Here is an 18,406-nt window from a genome sequence, read left to right on the forward strand (position 1 = left end):
CGCACAGGCACACAATTACACTAGTCGGTGCTCTCTCTGTGCTTTCACTGTTCAGTAGTCACACCAATATTTCTGTCTAACACTTACGGGCTAAAAAGTCTCACTACACACTTCACGTTCACACGTACTCTACACTATTGCTTGTACCCTAGGATTGTCATGAATAAATTCGCAGAACAACTTAGTGGCTGCACAGTCCACAGTTTACGGGCACACAACACAGTAACACAAGTCTGTTCATGGTACAAAGTTTGTACTCACACATGTGAGTCCTCTGTTCATGATATCGCATCGATCAGCTGCACTGTTCCGTCAGTTCACACGCAGCACTCCAGCGCTCCAAAGCACTCGCTCCTCAGTGCTGCCTTCACAGAACTGAAGCGACATGATCACTGCACTGCTCGTTCTCAACCGCTGACTGACTTCACAATGAACCACTGCGAATAGTCTGCATGCCCTTTATAGGGAAGCCATCCCTTCCAGATTCATCAGTCTAGCAGAAGCCGCTGGAAATCTCTGGGTTCGTGTTTCTAGTTTTTTTCTCATACCGCTGGAAGCACGTAGTGATGACTGGTGTAGTAGATGAGCTGGCCAACGAGCGCCTGACTTGTCTCTGACTAGTCACCTGTAGAGGTGAAAGGGTGGGAGCAATAACTTTGTGATGTTTCTCACCATGGGAGTCACGCTGTCTTGCTCCTACCAAGCCTTATAACAAAATGGCAAACAGACCCCACCATCTTTCCTGGTCTCCACAAAATCAATCATTTTAAAATAAGCACATACTCTTCTCTTATCCTCATCCCACATGTAATATTAATGCCCCATAGTTGTAATCAGGAGCCTAGTAAACCTCAACAGCATTCACACTCACTATGAATATCACAGCAACCCTCACCACAACCTGGCTCTTTTCTCTGTAAACACAAATGTTGCAAGACATGTCATTTACATAAACCCAGCACAACGTTCACCAGAAGCATTAACAATCAGTCTTACCACACACAGTGTCACCGTGACTGTACTTCAACATCATTAGTAGGTAGGTTAAAATTTGGGAGTTCACCCGCCGCCTATAGGAGGAGGGATTGGCTAAGTTATGCTATGCTAACCTCACACCTTGGCTAAGTTAGGCTAAGCTAACCTCACACTTTGCCTAAGATTGGGCCCTTAACCACATGAAAGGTAAGGGCTTAACTCCGCACTCTGACTAAAAGTGAGGGCTTAAACTCATGCTGACCACATGTTAACCTAACCTAACCCAATCTAAGCTAACGTAACGTTAGCTAATAATTCTGAGTTAACTTCACTGGCTGTCCTTCTCGACAGGGCTTAACCTCACCAAGGCTGAGGTGGGGGCTAAGGCTGACCGAACTAGCTGCTCGAAAAGTATTTAACCTAACGTTAGCTAAAAGTGAGGCGTTAAACTTACGGGCCCCTTTTCTATGCCACTCTGCCCGTTGGTTGCCCTTTTCTACACTTTTCAAAAGTTTTGAAGTAAATATGACGTTTAGTGCACAAAAAATAGGTCAGAGTGAAAACAACCCTTAAATTAAAAATTTAGTAACTCCTAAACCAATAGCACTAGAAAATTGCTTTCTAGCTTAAAATTTATCAAAAGTTATCCTCTAACTGGTGATAGTGATCAACTCACCCCAATTGTTCCTTTCCAAAGTTTTGGGGTAAAAATGATTTTTAACATTAAAAAAGTGACAGAGGATACTTTAAATGACTTAGAGTAAAACGTAACAAACTCGTGTCCTCATCCCGAGGTGATGCAGCTCTTTTTAGGTACATCGCCACTGGAGGTGAGCTGCGTGTACCATTCGAACAGCATACCAGCCCTCCTGCCATTCTTAAATTTCTGGCAGTACCGGGAATCGAACCCGGGCCCCCGAGGACAGCAGCTAATAACACTAACCGTCATGCTACGGAGGCAGACATGACTTAGAGTAAAAATTAGGTAGTGGGTGAAAACAACCCTTAACTTAAAAATTTAATAACTCCTAATCCAACTTACAATTTGCTTTCACGTCGCATCGACACAGATAGGTCTTATGGCGATGATGGGACAGGAAAGGGCTAGGAGTGGGCAGGAAGCATCCGTGGTCTTAGGTACAGCCTGGTGTGAAAAAGGGAAACCATGGAAAACCATCTTCAGGGCTGCCGAAAGTGGGGTTCGAACCCACTATCCCCCGAATACTGTATACTGGCCACACTTAAATGACTGCACCTATCGACCTCAGTAACTCAAACTGATGGTCCTAGCAAATTGATTTTTAGCTTAAAATTTATCCTCTAACCGGTGATATTGATCAGCTTGCCCTCAACTGTCTTTATCTGAAGTTTTTGGGGGTAAAAATGACTTTATGTTAAAAAAAGTGTCTGAGGATACTATAAACGACTTTTAGAGTAAAAATTAGATAGGGGGTGAATACAACCCTTAATTTTAAAATTTAATAACTCTTATACCAATTGCCTCAGAAAATTCATTTTTAGCTTAACATTTATCAAAAATTATTCTCTAACTAGTGATGCAGACCAACTCACTCTTGACTGTTTCTTTCTAAAGTTTTGGAGCAAAAATGACTTTCAACATTTAAAAAGTGTTGGAGAATACTTTAAATGATGTTTAGAGTAAAAAATAGGTTGGGGTGAAAACAACGCTAAATTAGAAATTCACTTTTCCTGAACAGTTAGTTGTGGAAGACTGATTTTCAGCTTAACATTTATCAAAAAATATCTTCTAACCGGTGATGTAGATCAACTTACCCCTGACTGAAGGTTTAGGGAAAAATGAAAAACGCACATAGAACTACATTGAAAATGGATAAAACAATTCTTTGATAAGCAAAAATTAATATGATGCAGACATTAATAACGTTTAAGTATCACCTACTCCCCACCTGATCCACTAAGGATCATCTGCTTTTAGCCTGATGATTACTTGCTTCCAACTTGAGGAATCACCTGCTTAAACTGTTAATGGAACTGCATTGAAGATGGATAAAACAATTTCTTGATAAATAAAAATTAATACGATACAGACAATGTATGTTGGGTATTCAGCCCGAAGGCTGGTTTGATCCTCTGCAGCTCAGCCAACAGCTGTCATAAATAGCCTAGGCGTCACTGAAGAGGCGTACTAGGGAAATGAGGAGTGATGTAGTTTCCTGTTGCTTTCCTCACCGAGCCAGCCGCTGCTATTACATATCAGTCTGCCAAGCCCACTGAAATACATGCACCAACCAACCCTATGAGCGATATTTTCACACCATTCATAACAGGGACTGGCTGCATAAGGAATGGTATTACTAACATCACTCATACCTCAGTCACTTTCATATTGTCAAAGCCAAGGATGAGACTCAGACAGGTCAATGAAAGTTACAAATTTTATATAGCCCATACCAGAAGATATAATGCACTGTAAACACTACATCTCGCCAGCAAAGGCATATACAGACAATAACAACGTTTTTTAAGTATCAACTAATCTTCACCCGATCTACTGAAGATTACATGCGTCTGAAAGATCAGCTGCATATGCTGAGGATTGCTTGGGTGACCTTGGCTAAAAATAGGACTTACACTTTGGCTAAGGCTGTGGGTTTAACCCCATCATTCTGCTATGTGTGCGACAGGAGCTTTGACGACTTTACACCCCGACTAAGCGTAGGGCTTTACACCTCAGCTGAGAGTAGGGGCTTAACCCTAGATAAGTGTGAGACTTTACACCTTAGCTAAGAGCAGGGGCTTAATCTGACTAGCTATTCTTCCATACATTATGCTGCCTTTCTCTACAAAAGTCACCTTACGAGCTGAGCTAGAGTGCAAGCTTAACCTCACGATGACAAGTCTGGGTAAACTTAAAGCTGAGGTAGAGTATAAGCTTAACCTCATGCTAACTAACTGCTCTTGGCATAAGTCTGGATAACCTTAGGGTTTTAGAGCTGAGTGTAGGTTTAACTTAACTGGCTGCTTTTCAGCTCGCATATGTATGGGATTAATTTACCAGCTGCTCTTACTTTGTTTGAGGTGCTGACCCCAGGCTCAATCTTAGCACAGTTTGAATACGACAAGCTCGTGTTTTGGGCACGTAAAATAACTAAATGCTGGAATAGCATACTTAGAGTAGCAGAGTAGAAGTTGCTACGCTACTTCAGGCAGAGATGACGCTGAAAGATAGCAAAGCAGATTAGAGATTACATGGACATGCTTGCTACCTTATCTCGCGTAACTACTGTACTTGAGTCAAGGAAGTGAACAAAGCATAGGACTAGAAATGTCTTACTGATGACTAGGAAAAAAGGCTAAATAAGTAGAACTTCTTAAAAATCTAAAATATATATTTGTTTAATTACTACAATCGTTAAGGTTATACATTTTACTTCGAAGGTTTAGCATGCACGTGATGCTTTAACAAAATAATTATTGTTTTAAAAATGACCAGATCTACTGAAGATTGTTTGCTTTTAACCCGAGGATGACTGGCTTCTAACTTGAGGATTACCTACTTTTGACCTGTAGAGTAGCAGAGTAGAATTTGCTATGCATAGGGAATACCCTTCTCCACGTCTACTCCACAACCTTTCTCGTCCATCTGGGGATCTGAGGATAAACCGAGATTCTTCCGTGAAGAGAACTGTTCTCCACTGTTCATCAACCCAATCCCGATGATCTCTCGCGAAACGTAAGCGATTCTGTCGATGCTGGCGTGTAAGATCTGGGCTATTAGCAGGTCTTCTGGACTAGAAATGAGCATCACGTAACCTCCTCCTCACTGTCCACTCACTGACATTCACACATCGTACCTGTTCAAGCCTACTTCTGGCTTGAACCGCAGTACTATGCCGGTCACGCAGAATTTGAAGGCGAAAGAACTGGTCATCCCTTGCAGAAGATGACCTTCTCCTACCAGATCCTGGCCTATGAGTGTATGAACCCACTTCCCGATACTTTGAATGGTACGTGAAATGGTTGATGGAGCGCAGTGTAACAACGCAGCCACGTAACGCAAGCTGCGCCCAACCTCTACTAATGCTACTGCCCTAGCGGCATCTTCTGAGCTTAGTGGCATCTGCACCCAGTAGCAATCTGCTGTATGTAGCATAAGTGCTGTCTAATACTGATTAGCAGGTCAAAGAATTCCCTCCATCACACCTGGAGGTAACAATGAAGATATGGAAACAAAGATGTGCATTCTTGTGATAGGTGGTAACTTTCACCTGCAGAGCACTATACCTTTGGGATGGTCTGTTTGTTATTATTGCCTATTGTTGACTTCATTCCATTCAACAATCTTTGATAACATTTCCTAAGATCCAGTACATGGTAAAAAGTTTCATAGGAGCGTAGGAGGAATGTTAAAATTTATATTTTATCACAGTTTCTCAAAGATCTTGAGGTGTTGCGCTTTTTTTCTTTTTTGCTCGGCAGTGTATGTTTTGCTACTTGCTTTACATCGCACCGACATAGATAGGTCTTATGGCGACGATGGGATAGGAAAGGGCTAGGACTGGGAAGAAAGCGGCTGTGGCCTTAAGGTACAGCCCCAGCATTTGCCTGGTGTGAAAATGGGAAACCACAGAAAATCATCTTCAGGGCTGCTGACAGTGGAGTTCGAACCCACTATCTCCCAGATGCAAGCTCACAGCTGTGCGCCCTTAGCCACATGGCCAACTCGCCCAGTATGATTTGTTTTATTTTTTCATTTGATATGACTAAATTATAATTACAAGTACACCTCAGATTTAGTGAGATACACGAGTAGGAGCGGAGGAACGATATAACATTTACACCAAACATTTTATAATCGGCAATAAAAATAGTACACGACACACTATTCAATTCTAATGTTGGTCATAATGATGTTATCTTCATCTTCCTCTGCGTCCTGCTCCGTGGCTAAATGGTTAGCGAGCTGGCCTGTGGTTACAGGGGTCTGGAGAAAGAGGAAGAGGAAGAGGAGGCTCAAGCTAGCTGCCGCCTCCTCCTCCTCTTTGCCATAGCCTCTTTTTCCTCCTCATCCTCCTCAAACTTAGTCTCCTCCTCAGCTTTGCAATTCTGAACAAAATCTCTGATTTGCCTCAGTAAATTTGTGTCATCTCCACCCCTAGTTGATCCTCAGCATGTAAGGAGCTAGTAACGATACAGTGATCCTCAATATCCTGACAAAAGCACGCGATCTTAAAAAAATCGGGGCTAGCAATCCTCAGCAAATCGATGATGTCTAGTATGACCTTAACGATCATAAACAAATATCTTCATAAAATTTTAAAAACGTTCTACTTATTATGCTTCCCCTCCCCCCCCCCCCGCCCCATAGTCATCACTTTAAGACACTTGTACGCTTTGTTTACTTCCTTGGCTCAAGTTGCAGTGATTAGTTACATTGTTCAAACCCTGCACGAGGTAGTCTAGAGAGCCAGCCAACATGACCACGTGATCTGTCTCACCAAAGTTTTGAGTAATTTACCTCTCAAACAGCATAGCAAATTCTACTCTGCTACTCTACAGGTCAAAAGTAGGTAATTCTCAGGTTAGAAGCCAGTCATCCTCGGGTTAAAAGCAAGTAATCCTCAGTAGATCTGGTCATTTTTAAAACAGTAATAATTTTGTTAAGGCATCAAGCGCATGCTAAACCTTCGAAGTAAGATGTATAACCTTAACAATTGTAGTAATTAAACAAATATATATTTTAGATTTTTAAGAAATTCTACTTATTTAGCTTTTTTTTCCTAGTCATCGGTAAGACACTTCTAGTCCTATGCTTTGTTCACTTCCTTGACTCAAGTACAGTAGTTACGCGAGATAAGGTAGCAAGCATGTCCATGTAATCTCTAATCTGCTTCGCTATCTTTCAGTGTCATCTCTGCCTGAAGTAGCTTAGCACTTCTACTCTGCTACTCTAAGTATGCTATTCCAGCATTTAGTTATTTTACGTGCCCAAAACACGAGCTTGTCGTGTTCAAACTGAGCTAAGATTGAGCCTAAGGATCAGCACCTCAAACAAAGTAAGAGCAGCTGGTAAATTAATCCCATACATATGCAAGCTGAAAAGCAGCCAGTTAAGTTAAACCTACACTCAGCTCTAAAACCTTAAGGTTATCTAGACTTATGCCAAGAGCAGTCAGCATGAGGTTAAGCTTACACTCCAGTTTAGCTCTAACGTCTCCCAAACTTGTGCCTGTTAGGTCAGCGTAAAGTTAAGCCTACACTCTAGATCAGCTCCTAAGGTTACCCAGACGTTTGTAGAGAAAGGCAGATTAGTGTAAGGAAGAATAGCTAGTCAGGTCAAGCCCCTACTCTCAGCTACAGTGTAAAGCCCTACTCTTAGCTAGGGTGTAAAGTCATCAAAGCTCCTGTTGCACACGTAGCCGAGCGATGAGGTTAAGCCCACAGCCTTAGCCAAAGTATAAGTCCTGTTCTTAGCCAAGGTGTTAAGTCACCCAAGCAATCCTCAGCATATGCAGGTGTGATCATTCAGAAGCATGTAATCCTCAGTAGATCGGGTGAAGTGTAGGTGATACTTAAAAAAACATTATTGTCTGTATCGTATTAATTTTTATTTATCAAGAAATTATTTTATCATCTTCAATGCTGTTCCATTAATAGTTTAAGCAGGTGATACACCAAGTCGGAAGCAAGTAATCCTCAGGCTAAAAGCAGGCGATCCTTAGTGGATCGGGTGAGGGCAGGCGACACCTAATAAACGTTATTAATAATGTCTGCATCGTATTGAATTTTGCTTATCAAAGAGTTTGATATCCATTTTCAGTGCAGTTCTATGTGCACTACTCATTTTTCCCTAAAAACTTCAGTCAGGGATAAGTTGATCTATATCACTGGTTAGAAGATAATTTTTGATAAATTTTAAGCTAAAAATCAGTCTTCTACAACTAACCATTTAGGAAATATTGAATTTTTAAGGTAAGAGTTGTTTTCACCCCAACCTATTTTTTTAAAACTCTAAATATCACTTAAAGTATGCTGCAACACTTTTTAAATATTGAAAGTCATTTTTGCTTAAAAAAAACAAAACAAAAACAGTCAAAAGTGAACTGGTCTACATCACTAGTTAGAGAATAATTTTTGATAAATTTTAATCTAAAAATCAATTTTTTGGGACAATCGGTTTACAAGTTCTTAAATTTTTGTTTTCATCCCCTACATAATTTTTTCTCCTAAAGTCGTTTAAAGTATCTGACACTAAACATCAAAAGTCGTTTTTACCCCCAAAAACTTTGGAAAGAGTTAGTCGAGGGCAAGATGATCTATGTCACCGGTTAGAGGAGAATGTTTGATAAATTTTAAGTAAAAACAAAAAATCAATTTTCTAGGACAATCAGTTTAGGAGTTATTTAATTTTTAATTTAAGGGCTGTTTTCACCACTACCTAATTTTTACTCTAAAAGTTATTTAAGGTATCCTCCAATACTTTTTTAATGTTAAAAATAATTTTTACCCCAAAACTTTGGAAAGAAACAGTCAGGGGTGAGTTGATCACTACCAACAGTTAGAGGATAACTTTTTATAAATTTTAATAAAAATCAGTTTTCTAGGACCATCACTTTAGGAGTTATTAAATTTTTAAATTAAGGGTTGTTTTCACCACCAACCTATTTTTTGTACTCTAAACTTCATTTTTACTTCAAAACTTTAAAACAGTGTAGAGTGGGGCGAACTGGTGTCAGGAAAGGCAACCGGGCGTAAAAACAACCAGTGAAGTTAACTCCGAAATCTTAGTTAACGTTAGGTTAGGTTATGCTGGGTTAGGTTAACCTGTGGTCACCATGAGGTTAAGCCCTCACTTTACCCAGAGTGCAGAGTTAAGCCCATTCATAGTGTGCAGTTAAGGCCCCAAACTTAAGCAAAGTGCGAGGTTAGGCTCCTGCCAGACTGTGAGGTTAACAAGCATCCTTCCTCCTATAGGTGGTGACCGAACTCCCAAATTTTAACTACTGTACTATCATTTACCAGGTTTGATGCAGATTTCTCCACTTTCTACATTGGCGTAACTACCAACACACCTGCCAAATGAATATGTGGCCACTGCAGTACTTGCAAAACCCCTAACAGGGATCTTAATGTCCCCATTCACACCTGGCTGCATCAAATGTCATTAAGATTTTTCAGTTTAAGTCCTTACGCATTTACCTCCATCTTCCCACCCTCTTGACCTTATAGATTCTGAAGTTGGACATCAACAGCGTCTCTAGATCTGGGGAAGCACCTGGCCTTAAGGTTAGATAATTGTTCCTTTTTTCCTATTTTTTTTGTCTCGCCTATCTCTTCCCGCCTTCCTTTAATACAAAACAGCATCTACATGTCAACAATGACCAAAACCATTCTTATCTGATCCTCCACTGATGAAGGCTGTAGCAGAAAATTTTCTATCCACGTCTTTCTTTTATGCATTCCTTATCCATATGTGCTTACAAGATAAGTTACTCACTCCAGGTTTTGTATGCATATAGGTATCTATTTCGTTCGTGTTAGCTTTCTTACTCTCTATCACTATTTCCTCTAAAGCCATGCCTTGATAATATTAAAGGAATTCATATACTGCAAGTCCAAGGATTTTCAGATCTCCACATATTTGCCATGTTCAGAATTGTACACAATTTTTAAGAGAATATCCATAATACCATGCATTTACCTTAATTATTTTTCACTGCATAAGCTACTGGTAGAGTACACCATTTCCAGTTTAAGAACATAAATTAAAGATGACAAAATTAACCCATAAAAGGAAATCTCTCAACCAAAAATACTGTATATCCTGAATTAATAAAAACCTATCATTACACACATCAAAAAATGTAAATGTCACAAAATACAATACAGATTGAAATACCTGTCAATCAACAACAAAACAAAACAGGATTAAAATATTACCTTAAATACAAACGTTAATTCTCTAAAATTCTAAACGCACAAAAGAAAAACATTGTTTCCGTGCATATGAATTAATGAAAACAAAACTCATAACCCAAGAGCTCGTTCACACATAGAAAATGTTAAAAATGCTATCAAAGTTAAAAATTAATAAAAATACTCTCAATATAATACAGGAATAAAATATTATATGGGTATTATAAGCAGAGTTGAGAAGTATTGGAGTAAAATTAATCTAATCACTTGTAACAAATAAAAATGTAATTTTTACTCGTAATTTACTTCTTGAAATAAAATTGTAATGGTCACATTCTACTAATCGATATACATTGCAAGGAAGCAGAAACAGGAAAAAAATTAAGGAATGATGAGGTAACTTTTAAAATTCTACTACAGCAGAACCAGCAGCTTTACCAGTGCTGGAAAACCTGTTTTTTTACCTATCCAGTACTTCCAAAGAAATCAAAATTACTCTACAATATCTGTCACTGCTTAGGGTGTTCTTAAAATTAAACCCTGGTATTCCTTTGAAGTGCCACAGTAGAGCGTCTTAAGCAAATACAAAAATGTACCTTGGTTTAGCAATGAGAACTTTAAAAACCAATTACTTTGTAAAGTAAATGGCAAATTACACTGGCAGAAAGTGAAATCCCAACGCCAAGTAGGAGATGCACTAGATAAACAAAATTTGGGAGGTGTGTTTGTACATCTGAAAATTATGCCTATTCAAATTTGTGTGCTAGTTGACGAACAGTGATACTAGTAGTGGCACTATAACCTTGCAGGTTTGCTTTAAATATGTGCTATACATTTGTGAGCATTAGTCACTGTCCGGTGTTAAAATTTTCTTTCTTCTTTTTTTAAGAATTTGTTTTACGTTGCACCGACACAGATAGGTCTTATGGCGACGATGAGATAGGATAAACCTAGGACTGGGAAGGCCTTAATTAAGGTACAGCCCCAGCATTTTCCTGGTGTGAAAATGGGAAACCACAGAAAACCCTCTTCAGGGCTGCCGTTAATGGGGTTCGAACCCACTATCTCCCTGAAGCAAGCTCACAGCTGTGTGCCCCTAACCACACAGCCAACTCTCCCGGTGTTGACATTATGAGGTAGGTGAGAGACAAACATGCCTTTAAGGAGAGGAAGGAGGTAGTGCCAGCAGCTTACAAAGTTTGAACAAGGCCATGTAATAGGGCTACAAGAAGGTAGATGTTCTTTCCATGATATTGAAGAATGACTTGGCAGGGATGAATCCACAGGACACAATGTTCACAGAAAGGTACTGTCTCGAAAACCGGGGTCCAGCTGCACGTGGGCTACTACGGAGAGGGAAGACAGTCATATTTACCACATGGCTGTGGTGGATCGTACTGCATCTGCAGCAGCCATTAGAGCTTCAATTGGCTCCACAGTGACACAGCGAACTGCAACAAATCAATTATTTGAGGGACAGCTCCAAGCAAGACGTCCTGTATTGTTCATGCCACTCACTCTGAATCAATGCTATCTGCAACTACAGTGGTGCCGTCACTGGAGGGCGGAGTGGAGATCTGTTGTGTTCTCAGATGAGAGCTATTTGTCTTGGTGCCAGTGAAGGTCAGAGATTGGTAACGAGGAGGTCAGGCGAGCGCTTGGAACCGAGCTGTCTGCAGCACTGACACATTAAACCTACACCAGGAGTTATGGTCTGGGGACTGATTTCCTTTGACAGCAGGAGTACTCTTGTCATCCCAAGAACCTTGACAGCAGATTTGTACATATGACTAATGACTGAACCAGTTGCACTGCCGTTCATTTGCAGTATTCAAGAGGGTGTTTTCCAACAGTATAACGCTCGTCCTCATATTGCTGCTGTCATCCAACGTGCTCTATGTGCGTTGACCAGTTGCCTTGGCCAGCGAGATCACCAGACCTTTGACCCATTGAGCAAGTATGGGAAATTATGGGATGACAAATCCAGCATCATCCAATACCAGCATTAATCATTGCTGATTTAACTGACCAAGTGCAACAGGTGTGAACTCCATCCCACAAAATGACATACGGCACCTGTACGACACAACGCCTGCCCGTTTGCATGCTTTCAATCAAAATTGTGGTGAATACAGCAGTTATTAATGTATCACCATGTCACATGTCTTCTTGCACATACTTGAACCTGTGGTCTGGAATCAAATGTTACCTAGAAGATTACTTAGACTAAACCAATGTTTTCTTGGTGTTGGGATTTCATTTTCTGCCAGTGTATTCGAAATGCTAAAAGTATCTAACTAATATAAAATTTATGGGAAAAATAATTTCAAAGAAAATTCCAAGGGATTGTGATTAGTCTCACTCAACATTACTCAGGGTCACTTAATGTGTCTGCTAAAAAAGCAAACACAAAATGAACTAAATTCTTTTTCTTTGCAAACTTTTCTATAATCAATCAATCAATCAATCAATCAATCAATCAATCAATCAATCAATCAATCAATCAAAAAGAAAGAAAGAAAGAAAGAAAGAAAGAAGCATGGAAAATCAGCTTCCAGGGCTGCTGACAGTGGGATTCAAAACCCACCGTCTCTTGAATGCATTCTCGCAGCTCTGTGAACCAAACTCTGTGGCCAACTCATAGCTTTCTGAGCAACAATGTGTGTGTGTTAGATTACTAACTCACCAGTATTTCCTTCATGTATCTTTTCACGCAATACATCATTTTCTTTTCTCAGCTGTATAGCATGTTGTGCTATCTCATCACTGGCTAAATTAGATGTCATTATGAATATTGCATCTTTGCACATGACTGTCCGCCCTTTACCATCAGTTAAACGACCCTGTAGACACCAAACAACAATGAATTAATAAATTCATATAAAGAAATACAAGTTATTGCAATGATGAGAGAGAATTATTTAAAAAGTCTTGAGTGAGGCAAGTTTATGTACAGTACAAAGAGAAGTTATACATCTTCACATCTTTGCAAAAAGATTTATGTTAATTTGATGAAAGAAGCATGAACAGTCATTCTTCACAAACAAAGCCAGGCTCATAGTGTCATCAATAGTTCCAATTATTTTTGGTAGAAGTGATGACTGGGTTTTCCTTTTAACTGAGAAGTGTGATGAAATATTACAATGCTTCACCATTTCAAACAAGACATCTGCACTTACACCGAGCTTATACTCCGTACGGCTCTACTTCTAAATTGACGTCTTGGCAGATTTTGGCTCTGTCTGGTGGTTATGCGCTGAAGCATAGACATCCAACCAATCCCAAGCTGTCATTCATATAGATTTATATCGGCAGAGCACAATCTCGAAACTTAGTTGCCAACTCTAATATTTACATTCACCACGTGGTTAACCTATCTCGCTCAGCGTGTATGCTATTCGGTACGGTTCGCGATCTTTTGCATTTTCCTTCAGTAATTAGCGTGTTTTTCTTATTGTTGGAGGGTTCTAGTGACTGAGATCAGTGGAGTGTTCCCTTTGTAGGCCATAACCTCCTTTCTGTGCCAGCCATAAGCCGTTAGTGATGTGTTATTTCCTCGTTCTCTTTTATTCTTAATAATATATTCCCTTTTAGTGCCAGATGATGTTAGTAAGTGTAGTTTTTGTAAATTTGTTTTCAGTGCACATTCATTTGTTTTTCTGAGTACAGTATTACATTCTACAAGGGAGTTTTACCGCGGTCGTATTCCATCAGCTGTTCTCTTGAGCGTAGCGCGCTGGCAACATGGGAAAGGCAATGCTCATTTGTTTTGCGAAACTTCAATTTAGAAGTAAGGCCGTGTGGAGTATAGGAATTTTGTAAGTGTTCCAAGTTCCCATCTGAGATCCTTACACGCAATTTTGCTCCTGAATAAAGCAACCAAAGGATCCTCCTGTTGCAAAATCCTCTCTAAATGCCTTCACATTGATAAACCACGTTTCAGAATTTTCCTGATCCCTGTGTTGTATGAAGTTTGAAATTCTCTGAGCTTTTCTTTCCTCTTTGTACTCATTTCTAGATAAAAAAATATATCAATTATACTTTCATCTACATTTAATGAGCAACATGACGCACCCTTCCCTGCAGCAAGATTAAGTGACAACAGGTGTCTACAATGATAATGTTACTAATTTCCTGCTTCAAACATCCTGCCACACCATTCTTTAATCCTACCATTACTGGAGCATTATCATCTGCACTAAGAGCTAGGCAGTTTTTTTAAAAAATGGAATGCTTGAGAGCAAAAGTTTGGCAATGTTACCTCCAGTAGCATCCCTTCCTAAATTAGGCACAGAAAGAAGACAGGTATATCAGTGAGTTCAGGTCTGAAACATAATGATAGGATATAATTTGAAGTCTCTTTTATTGTTGCCATCAGTAGCAATAGAAAATGCATTCACCTGCAAATGTGATTAAAAAATTCTCATTCTTTCATGTACATTTGTGTAATGATAGTTGCAGTTTTTATTCTAGCACACCCATTTAAGTGATAAGTATTGTACTGAACAGGTGGACAATATACAGGGTCTGGCAGAAACAATCTACCATTCTGGTATAGATCCTATAGTAACACTAAACAGCAAATGTAAACAACTTTAGTTGTAATTGATAGGTAACATAATGCAAGCTGTCCACTTCATGGCCGTATCAATGAGTTTAATCAACAAATTAATCTAAAAAGCCACCTAATCGATACTTTATTTCTTTTGCCTTTCGCAAACTTAAAAATACATTAAGAAACACAGTACATGTTTCGACCACTTAGTGGTCATCATCAGCAGCTGTATATAAAAAATCTTAGATGATAACATTTAAAAGCAAGCACATTGGATCTTATAACTATATCCCATGGGAATCCAAAAACTATTGTTCTAGATGCTTTAAATGAATCACTAGGTCGTGCACTAAGGCAGTTCTCCAAGGCAACGCGGATTAAACATTTGCCAGATAAGATCGCGAGGCAAGCTGCCCGAATCAGATCGCCATTTTGTATAACAGAAGCCACCACAGGGTTTTAACAAGTTAAACGACTAACACAAATTCTTTTATCACATTCCGGAGAGCAATTCTCGGAAGTTAAACAGTCAACACTGCCTTTTAACCACAAGAATATCACTCAAGGAAGTTATCAAATATAAACAATAAATACCTGAAGACTGGTGCATCTGACATAAACTTTCATTCAAGCACAAGTGTTTTTAATAAGTGCCTTACCATAGACACTTTAGAATATTTTAAGTGTGTTTATTAAAAACAAAGTGTTTAACAGGACCATAGACGCGAATTTTAATTAAGTTATTATTTTCTCACAAATGCCTGAAGATTGTTACAAACACGAACTTTTAATCACGCCACCTAATTTTATCAAAAAGAATTTTACCATAGACGCTTTTAAATATTTTAAATATGTTTTTCATCATTTAAGTTTTTTAAACACAATTGTAAACGATACTGTAATTTAAGTATCATTCACATAAATCTCCTTACCCCCCCCCCCCCATCTTCCAATTCATTTAAAGCATCTAGAACAATAGTTTTTGGATTCCCATGGGATATAGTTATAAGATCCAATGTGCTTGCTTTTAAATGTTATCATCTAAGATTTTTTATATACAGCTGAAGATGACCACTAAGTGGTCGAAACATGTACTGTGTTTGTTAATGTATTTTTAAGTTTGCCAAAGGCAAAAGAAATAAAGTATCGATTAGGTGGCTTTTTAGATTAATTTGTTGAGGTAACATAATGCCATTTTTATGGCAATAAAACAAATCATGCTTTATTTTCATTTTCTGAAAATCACATCTTTTAGATAACCACCATCCCTGCGTATGCACGCATGGAGACTACAAACGAAGCTGTCCATTATTTTCACCAGCATTTCAGGTGGAATTAACTGGACCTTTTCACGAATGCGTCGCCTCAGTGTATCCGACATGTGTAAAACTGCAGCGTGTTTGTTTACCGAACGCCTAGGACTCCTGTCAATAGTATTCCATACTCTCTCAATGTTTTCTGGTGTTCGTACTGTCCTTGGCTTTCCCGGTGGCTTTTTGTTTGTGGAACTTGCGGTAGCACGGAACTGCTCAACCCACCTCCAAGATGTGTGCCGTTCTGGTACTTTTCCACGTCTCCTAATGTTGAACTGCTGTTGAAACTTCCACTACGTAGCAACCACACTGTCACCACTTTTGAAATATGCTTCAATCACAAAAGCGTTATGCATCCTGGTCTAACGCTCCATGGTAACTAAAATGGCATCCTTCCTGCTACACGCTACCCTGCTCGGTTTTATCCCCATTGCAGGGCCGTACATGGTACCAATCATGGTACCAATTCTTAATAAGAATTTTTAAATATATGCAAATCAATACAGAACCGAAGATGAAATTTGGCACTATAACACAGTATATCTTGCCATCACTTATATTATGCACCCTAATTTTTGTTATGCAATTAAGGGAGATTTTCACAATATATCTCACACAGGATGGTCTTAGGTTTCAATGTAAATGCTATAGGAATACACCCATGCATGCTTGTGCAAAGTTTGAAGAAATGCAGTCTTTGCACAATTGGATGAAAGGCAGATACGTGTCTATGTATTTATATTGCTGCATGATCCTGGAGGATTCCATAAACTAATGTACTGGATGGAATATCACACTACTGGACAGTATCTTTCAGTATAACATGATACATGCTGAATGCAATATAAAGTGCAGTATATTTTCTTCCTTACAGTTTGCCTTTCAGTGTGACTTACTGTAGCTTGTTGACAAGAAGAGTTCAAGTTTTAAACTCCAAGAGACTGAATCTGCACAGAAACACTGTATTATATAATAACACATTATGGAATGTAATATATTACAGTTTGATATTAGTTTCGATGAAGTTTGAGTTCCGAATTCCCTGCATAAATCTCACACTTTAATTTTTAAACTAGAATTTTTGAGGAATAAAAGTGTCTTATGGTGATAATGGGGTAGGACAGGGAAGGAAGCAACCGTGGCTTGGTATTTGCTGGGTGTGAAAATGGGAAATCATAGAAAACCATCTTCCGATCTGTCAACAGTGTGGTATCTCCTAAATGCAAGCTCACAGCTACACGACCCAAACTAAAAGTTTTATTTTTCAAGTATGTACTAGTGTTTTCATAAATATGTATCTCTTGTTCAACTACCACAGCATTAGAATTAATTTCAGGTAGGACCACATCCTCACAGATGCACAGGTCGCCAATAATAATAATAATAATAATAATAATAATAATAATAATAATAATAATAATAATAATAATAATACTGTAATACCGTGATTTAAATACTTAGGATACAATTATTGCATTTCTGCAGGTGAACTTCACCAGGGTATCTATATATAATTTTTGCACTCTGTCAACTTCAATGCTAATTATACTCAAAGCAGACAATCGTTCGTATGCCACTGAACTACATGCATGGTTCTTAAAAGAGTTAAAGATTTTCTTTCTCACTGGGAATGATTCTTTTCACTTTAAGCTTCAGGTCCCCATACAGCTGACCAAGTTCTTTCCAACTTCTCTTTATTCCTTGCTATACCTATCTGACATTCTCTATCTCTTAGTTTCCTCACTTCATTTCTCTCCTTTATTGCTGTTTGGACAGTTTTATTCCATCATGGAGTTTCTTTCTCTTACCCTGCAACTTGTTTTGCCAACAATATTGACTGCAGTGTCCACCAAGGTTTTCTTAAATCCAACCTATTCTTCAATTGTTCCTACTTCACATCAGGGCAGTTGCTCTCTAATTTTCATCAGGTATTCAGACCTTTTTTCTAGTTTTTCAAATTCTCAAACTTTTATCTTGGATTTATGCCTGGTATTAATTTCTTTTCCGGTCTAGAAAGCCAAGAATAACGGCCGAGAGGATTCGTCGTGCTGACCACACGATACCTCGTAATCTGCAGGCCTTCGGGCTGAGCAGCGGTCGCTTGGTAGGCCAAGGCCCTTCAAGGGCTGTAGTGCCATGGGGTTTGGTTTGGTTTTATTAATTTCTTTTACCATGATATTTCCTAAGGTAGCTACTAGTAACCTGTGGTCGCTACCTAAAATTTCTCCTGGCAGCACTTTCACATCTCTAATAAATGTTCCAGCCTCTTTTTGTCTGCAATGACGTAGTCAATTAAGAGATTTCTGTTCTCCATTCCAGCTGTACCTTGTGATCTTATGGCTCAGCTGCTTTTTAAACCAATCCTGACCTATGGTTGCGAAACATGGACCATGAGAAACAAAGATGTTAGTAGAATCCAGGCAGCAGAAATGAAATTTGTCCGTAGCATGATCGGCAAAACACGGAGGGACAGAGTCCGTAATAAGGAAATCCGCAAGCAGGCTCAAGTTGTAAGACTGCAGGACAAAATAACAGTACAGCGACTGAGATGGTATGGACATATGCGACGCATGGGTGATAACAGATTACCAAAAATATGTACAATCTAAAACTTGAAGACAAAAGACCAAGAGGGTGACCAAGATTCAGGTACAAGGACATGGTG

The 18,406-nt window shown here is 39.1% G+C and overlaps 1 protein-coding gene across 1 annotated transcript in view; it reads right to left on the reverse strand.

The window, feature by feature from the left end:
• Positions 1-18,406, reverse strand: part of LOC136862971 (mitochondrial disaggregase) — a 123,213-nt gene that overhangs the window by 36,870 nt on the left and 67,937 nt on the right. The window contains exon 8 of the mRNA XM_068225828.1: positions 12,560-12,716. Coding sequence (XP_068081929.1) covers positions 12,560-12,716 — 157 coding nt within the window. The remainder of the gene's footprint in view (positions 1-12,559; positions 12,717-18,406) is intronic.

This window comes from Anabrus simplex, chromosome 2 (assembly GCF_040414725.1).
Source record: "Anabrus simplex isolate iqAnaSimp1 chromosome 2, ASM4041472v1, whole genome shotgun sequence".
NCBI classification, from domain to species: domain Eukaryota; kingdom Metazoa; phylum Arthropoda; class Insecta; order Orthoptera; family Tettigoniidae; genus Anabrus; species Anabrus simplex.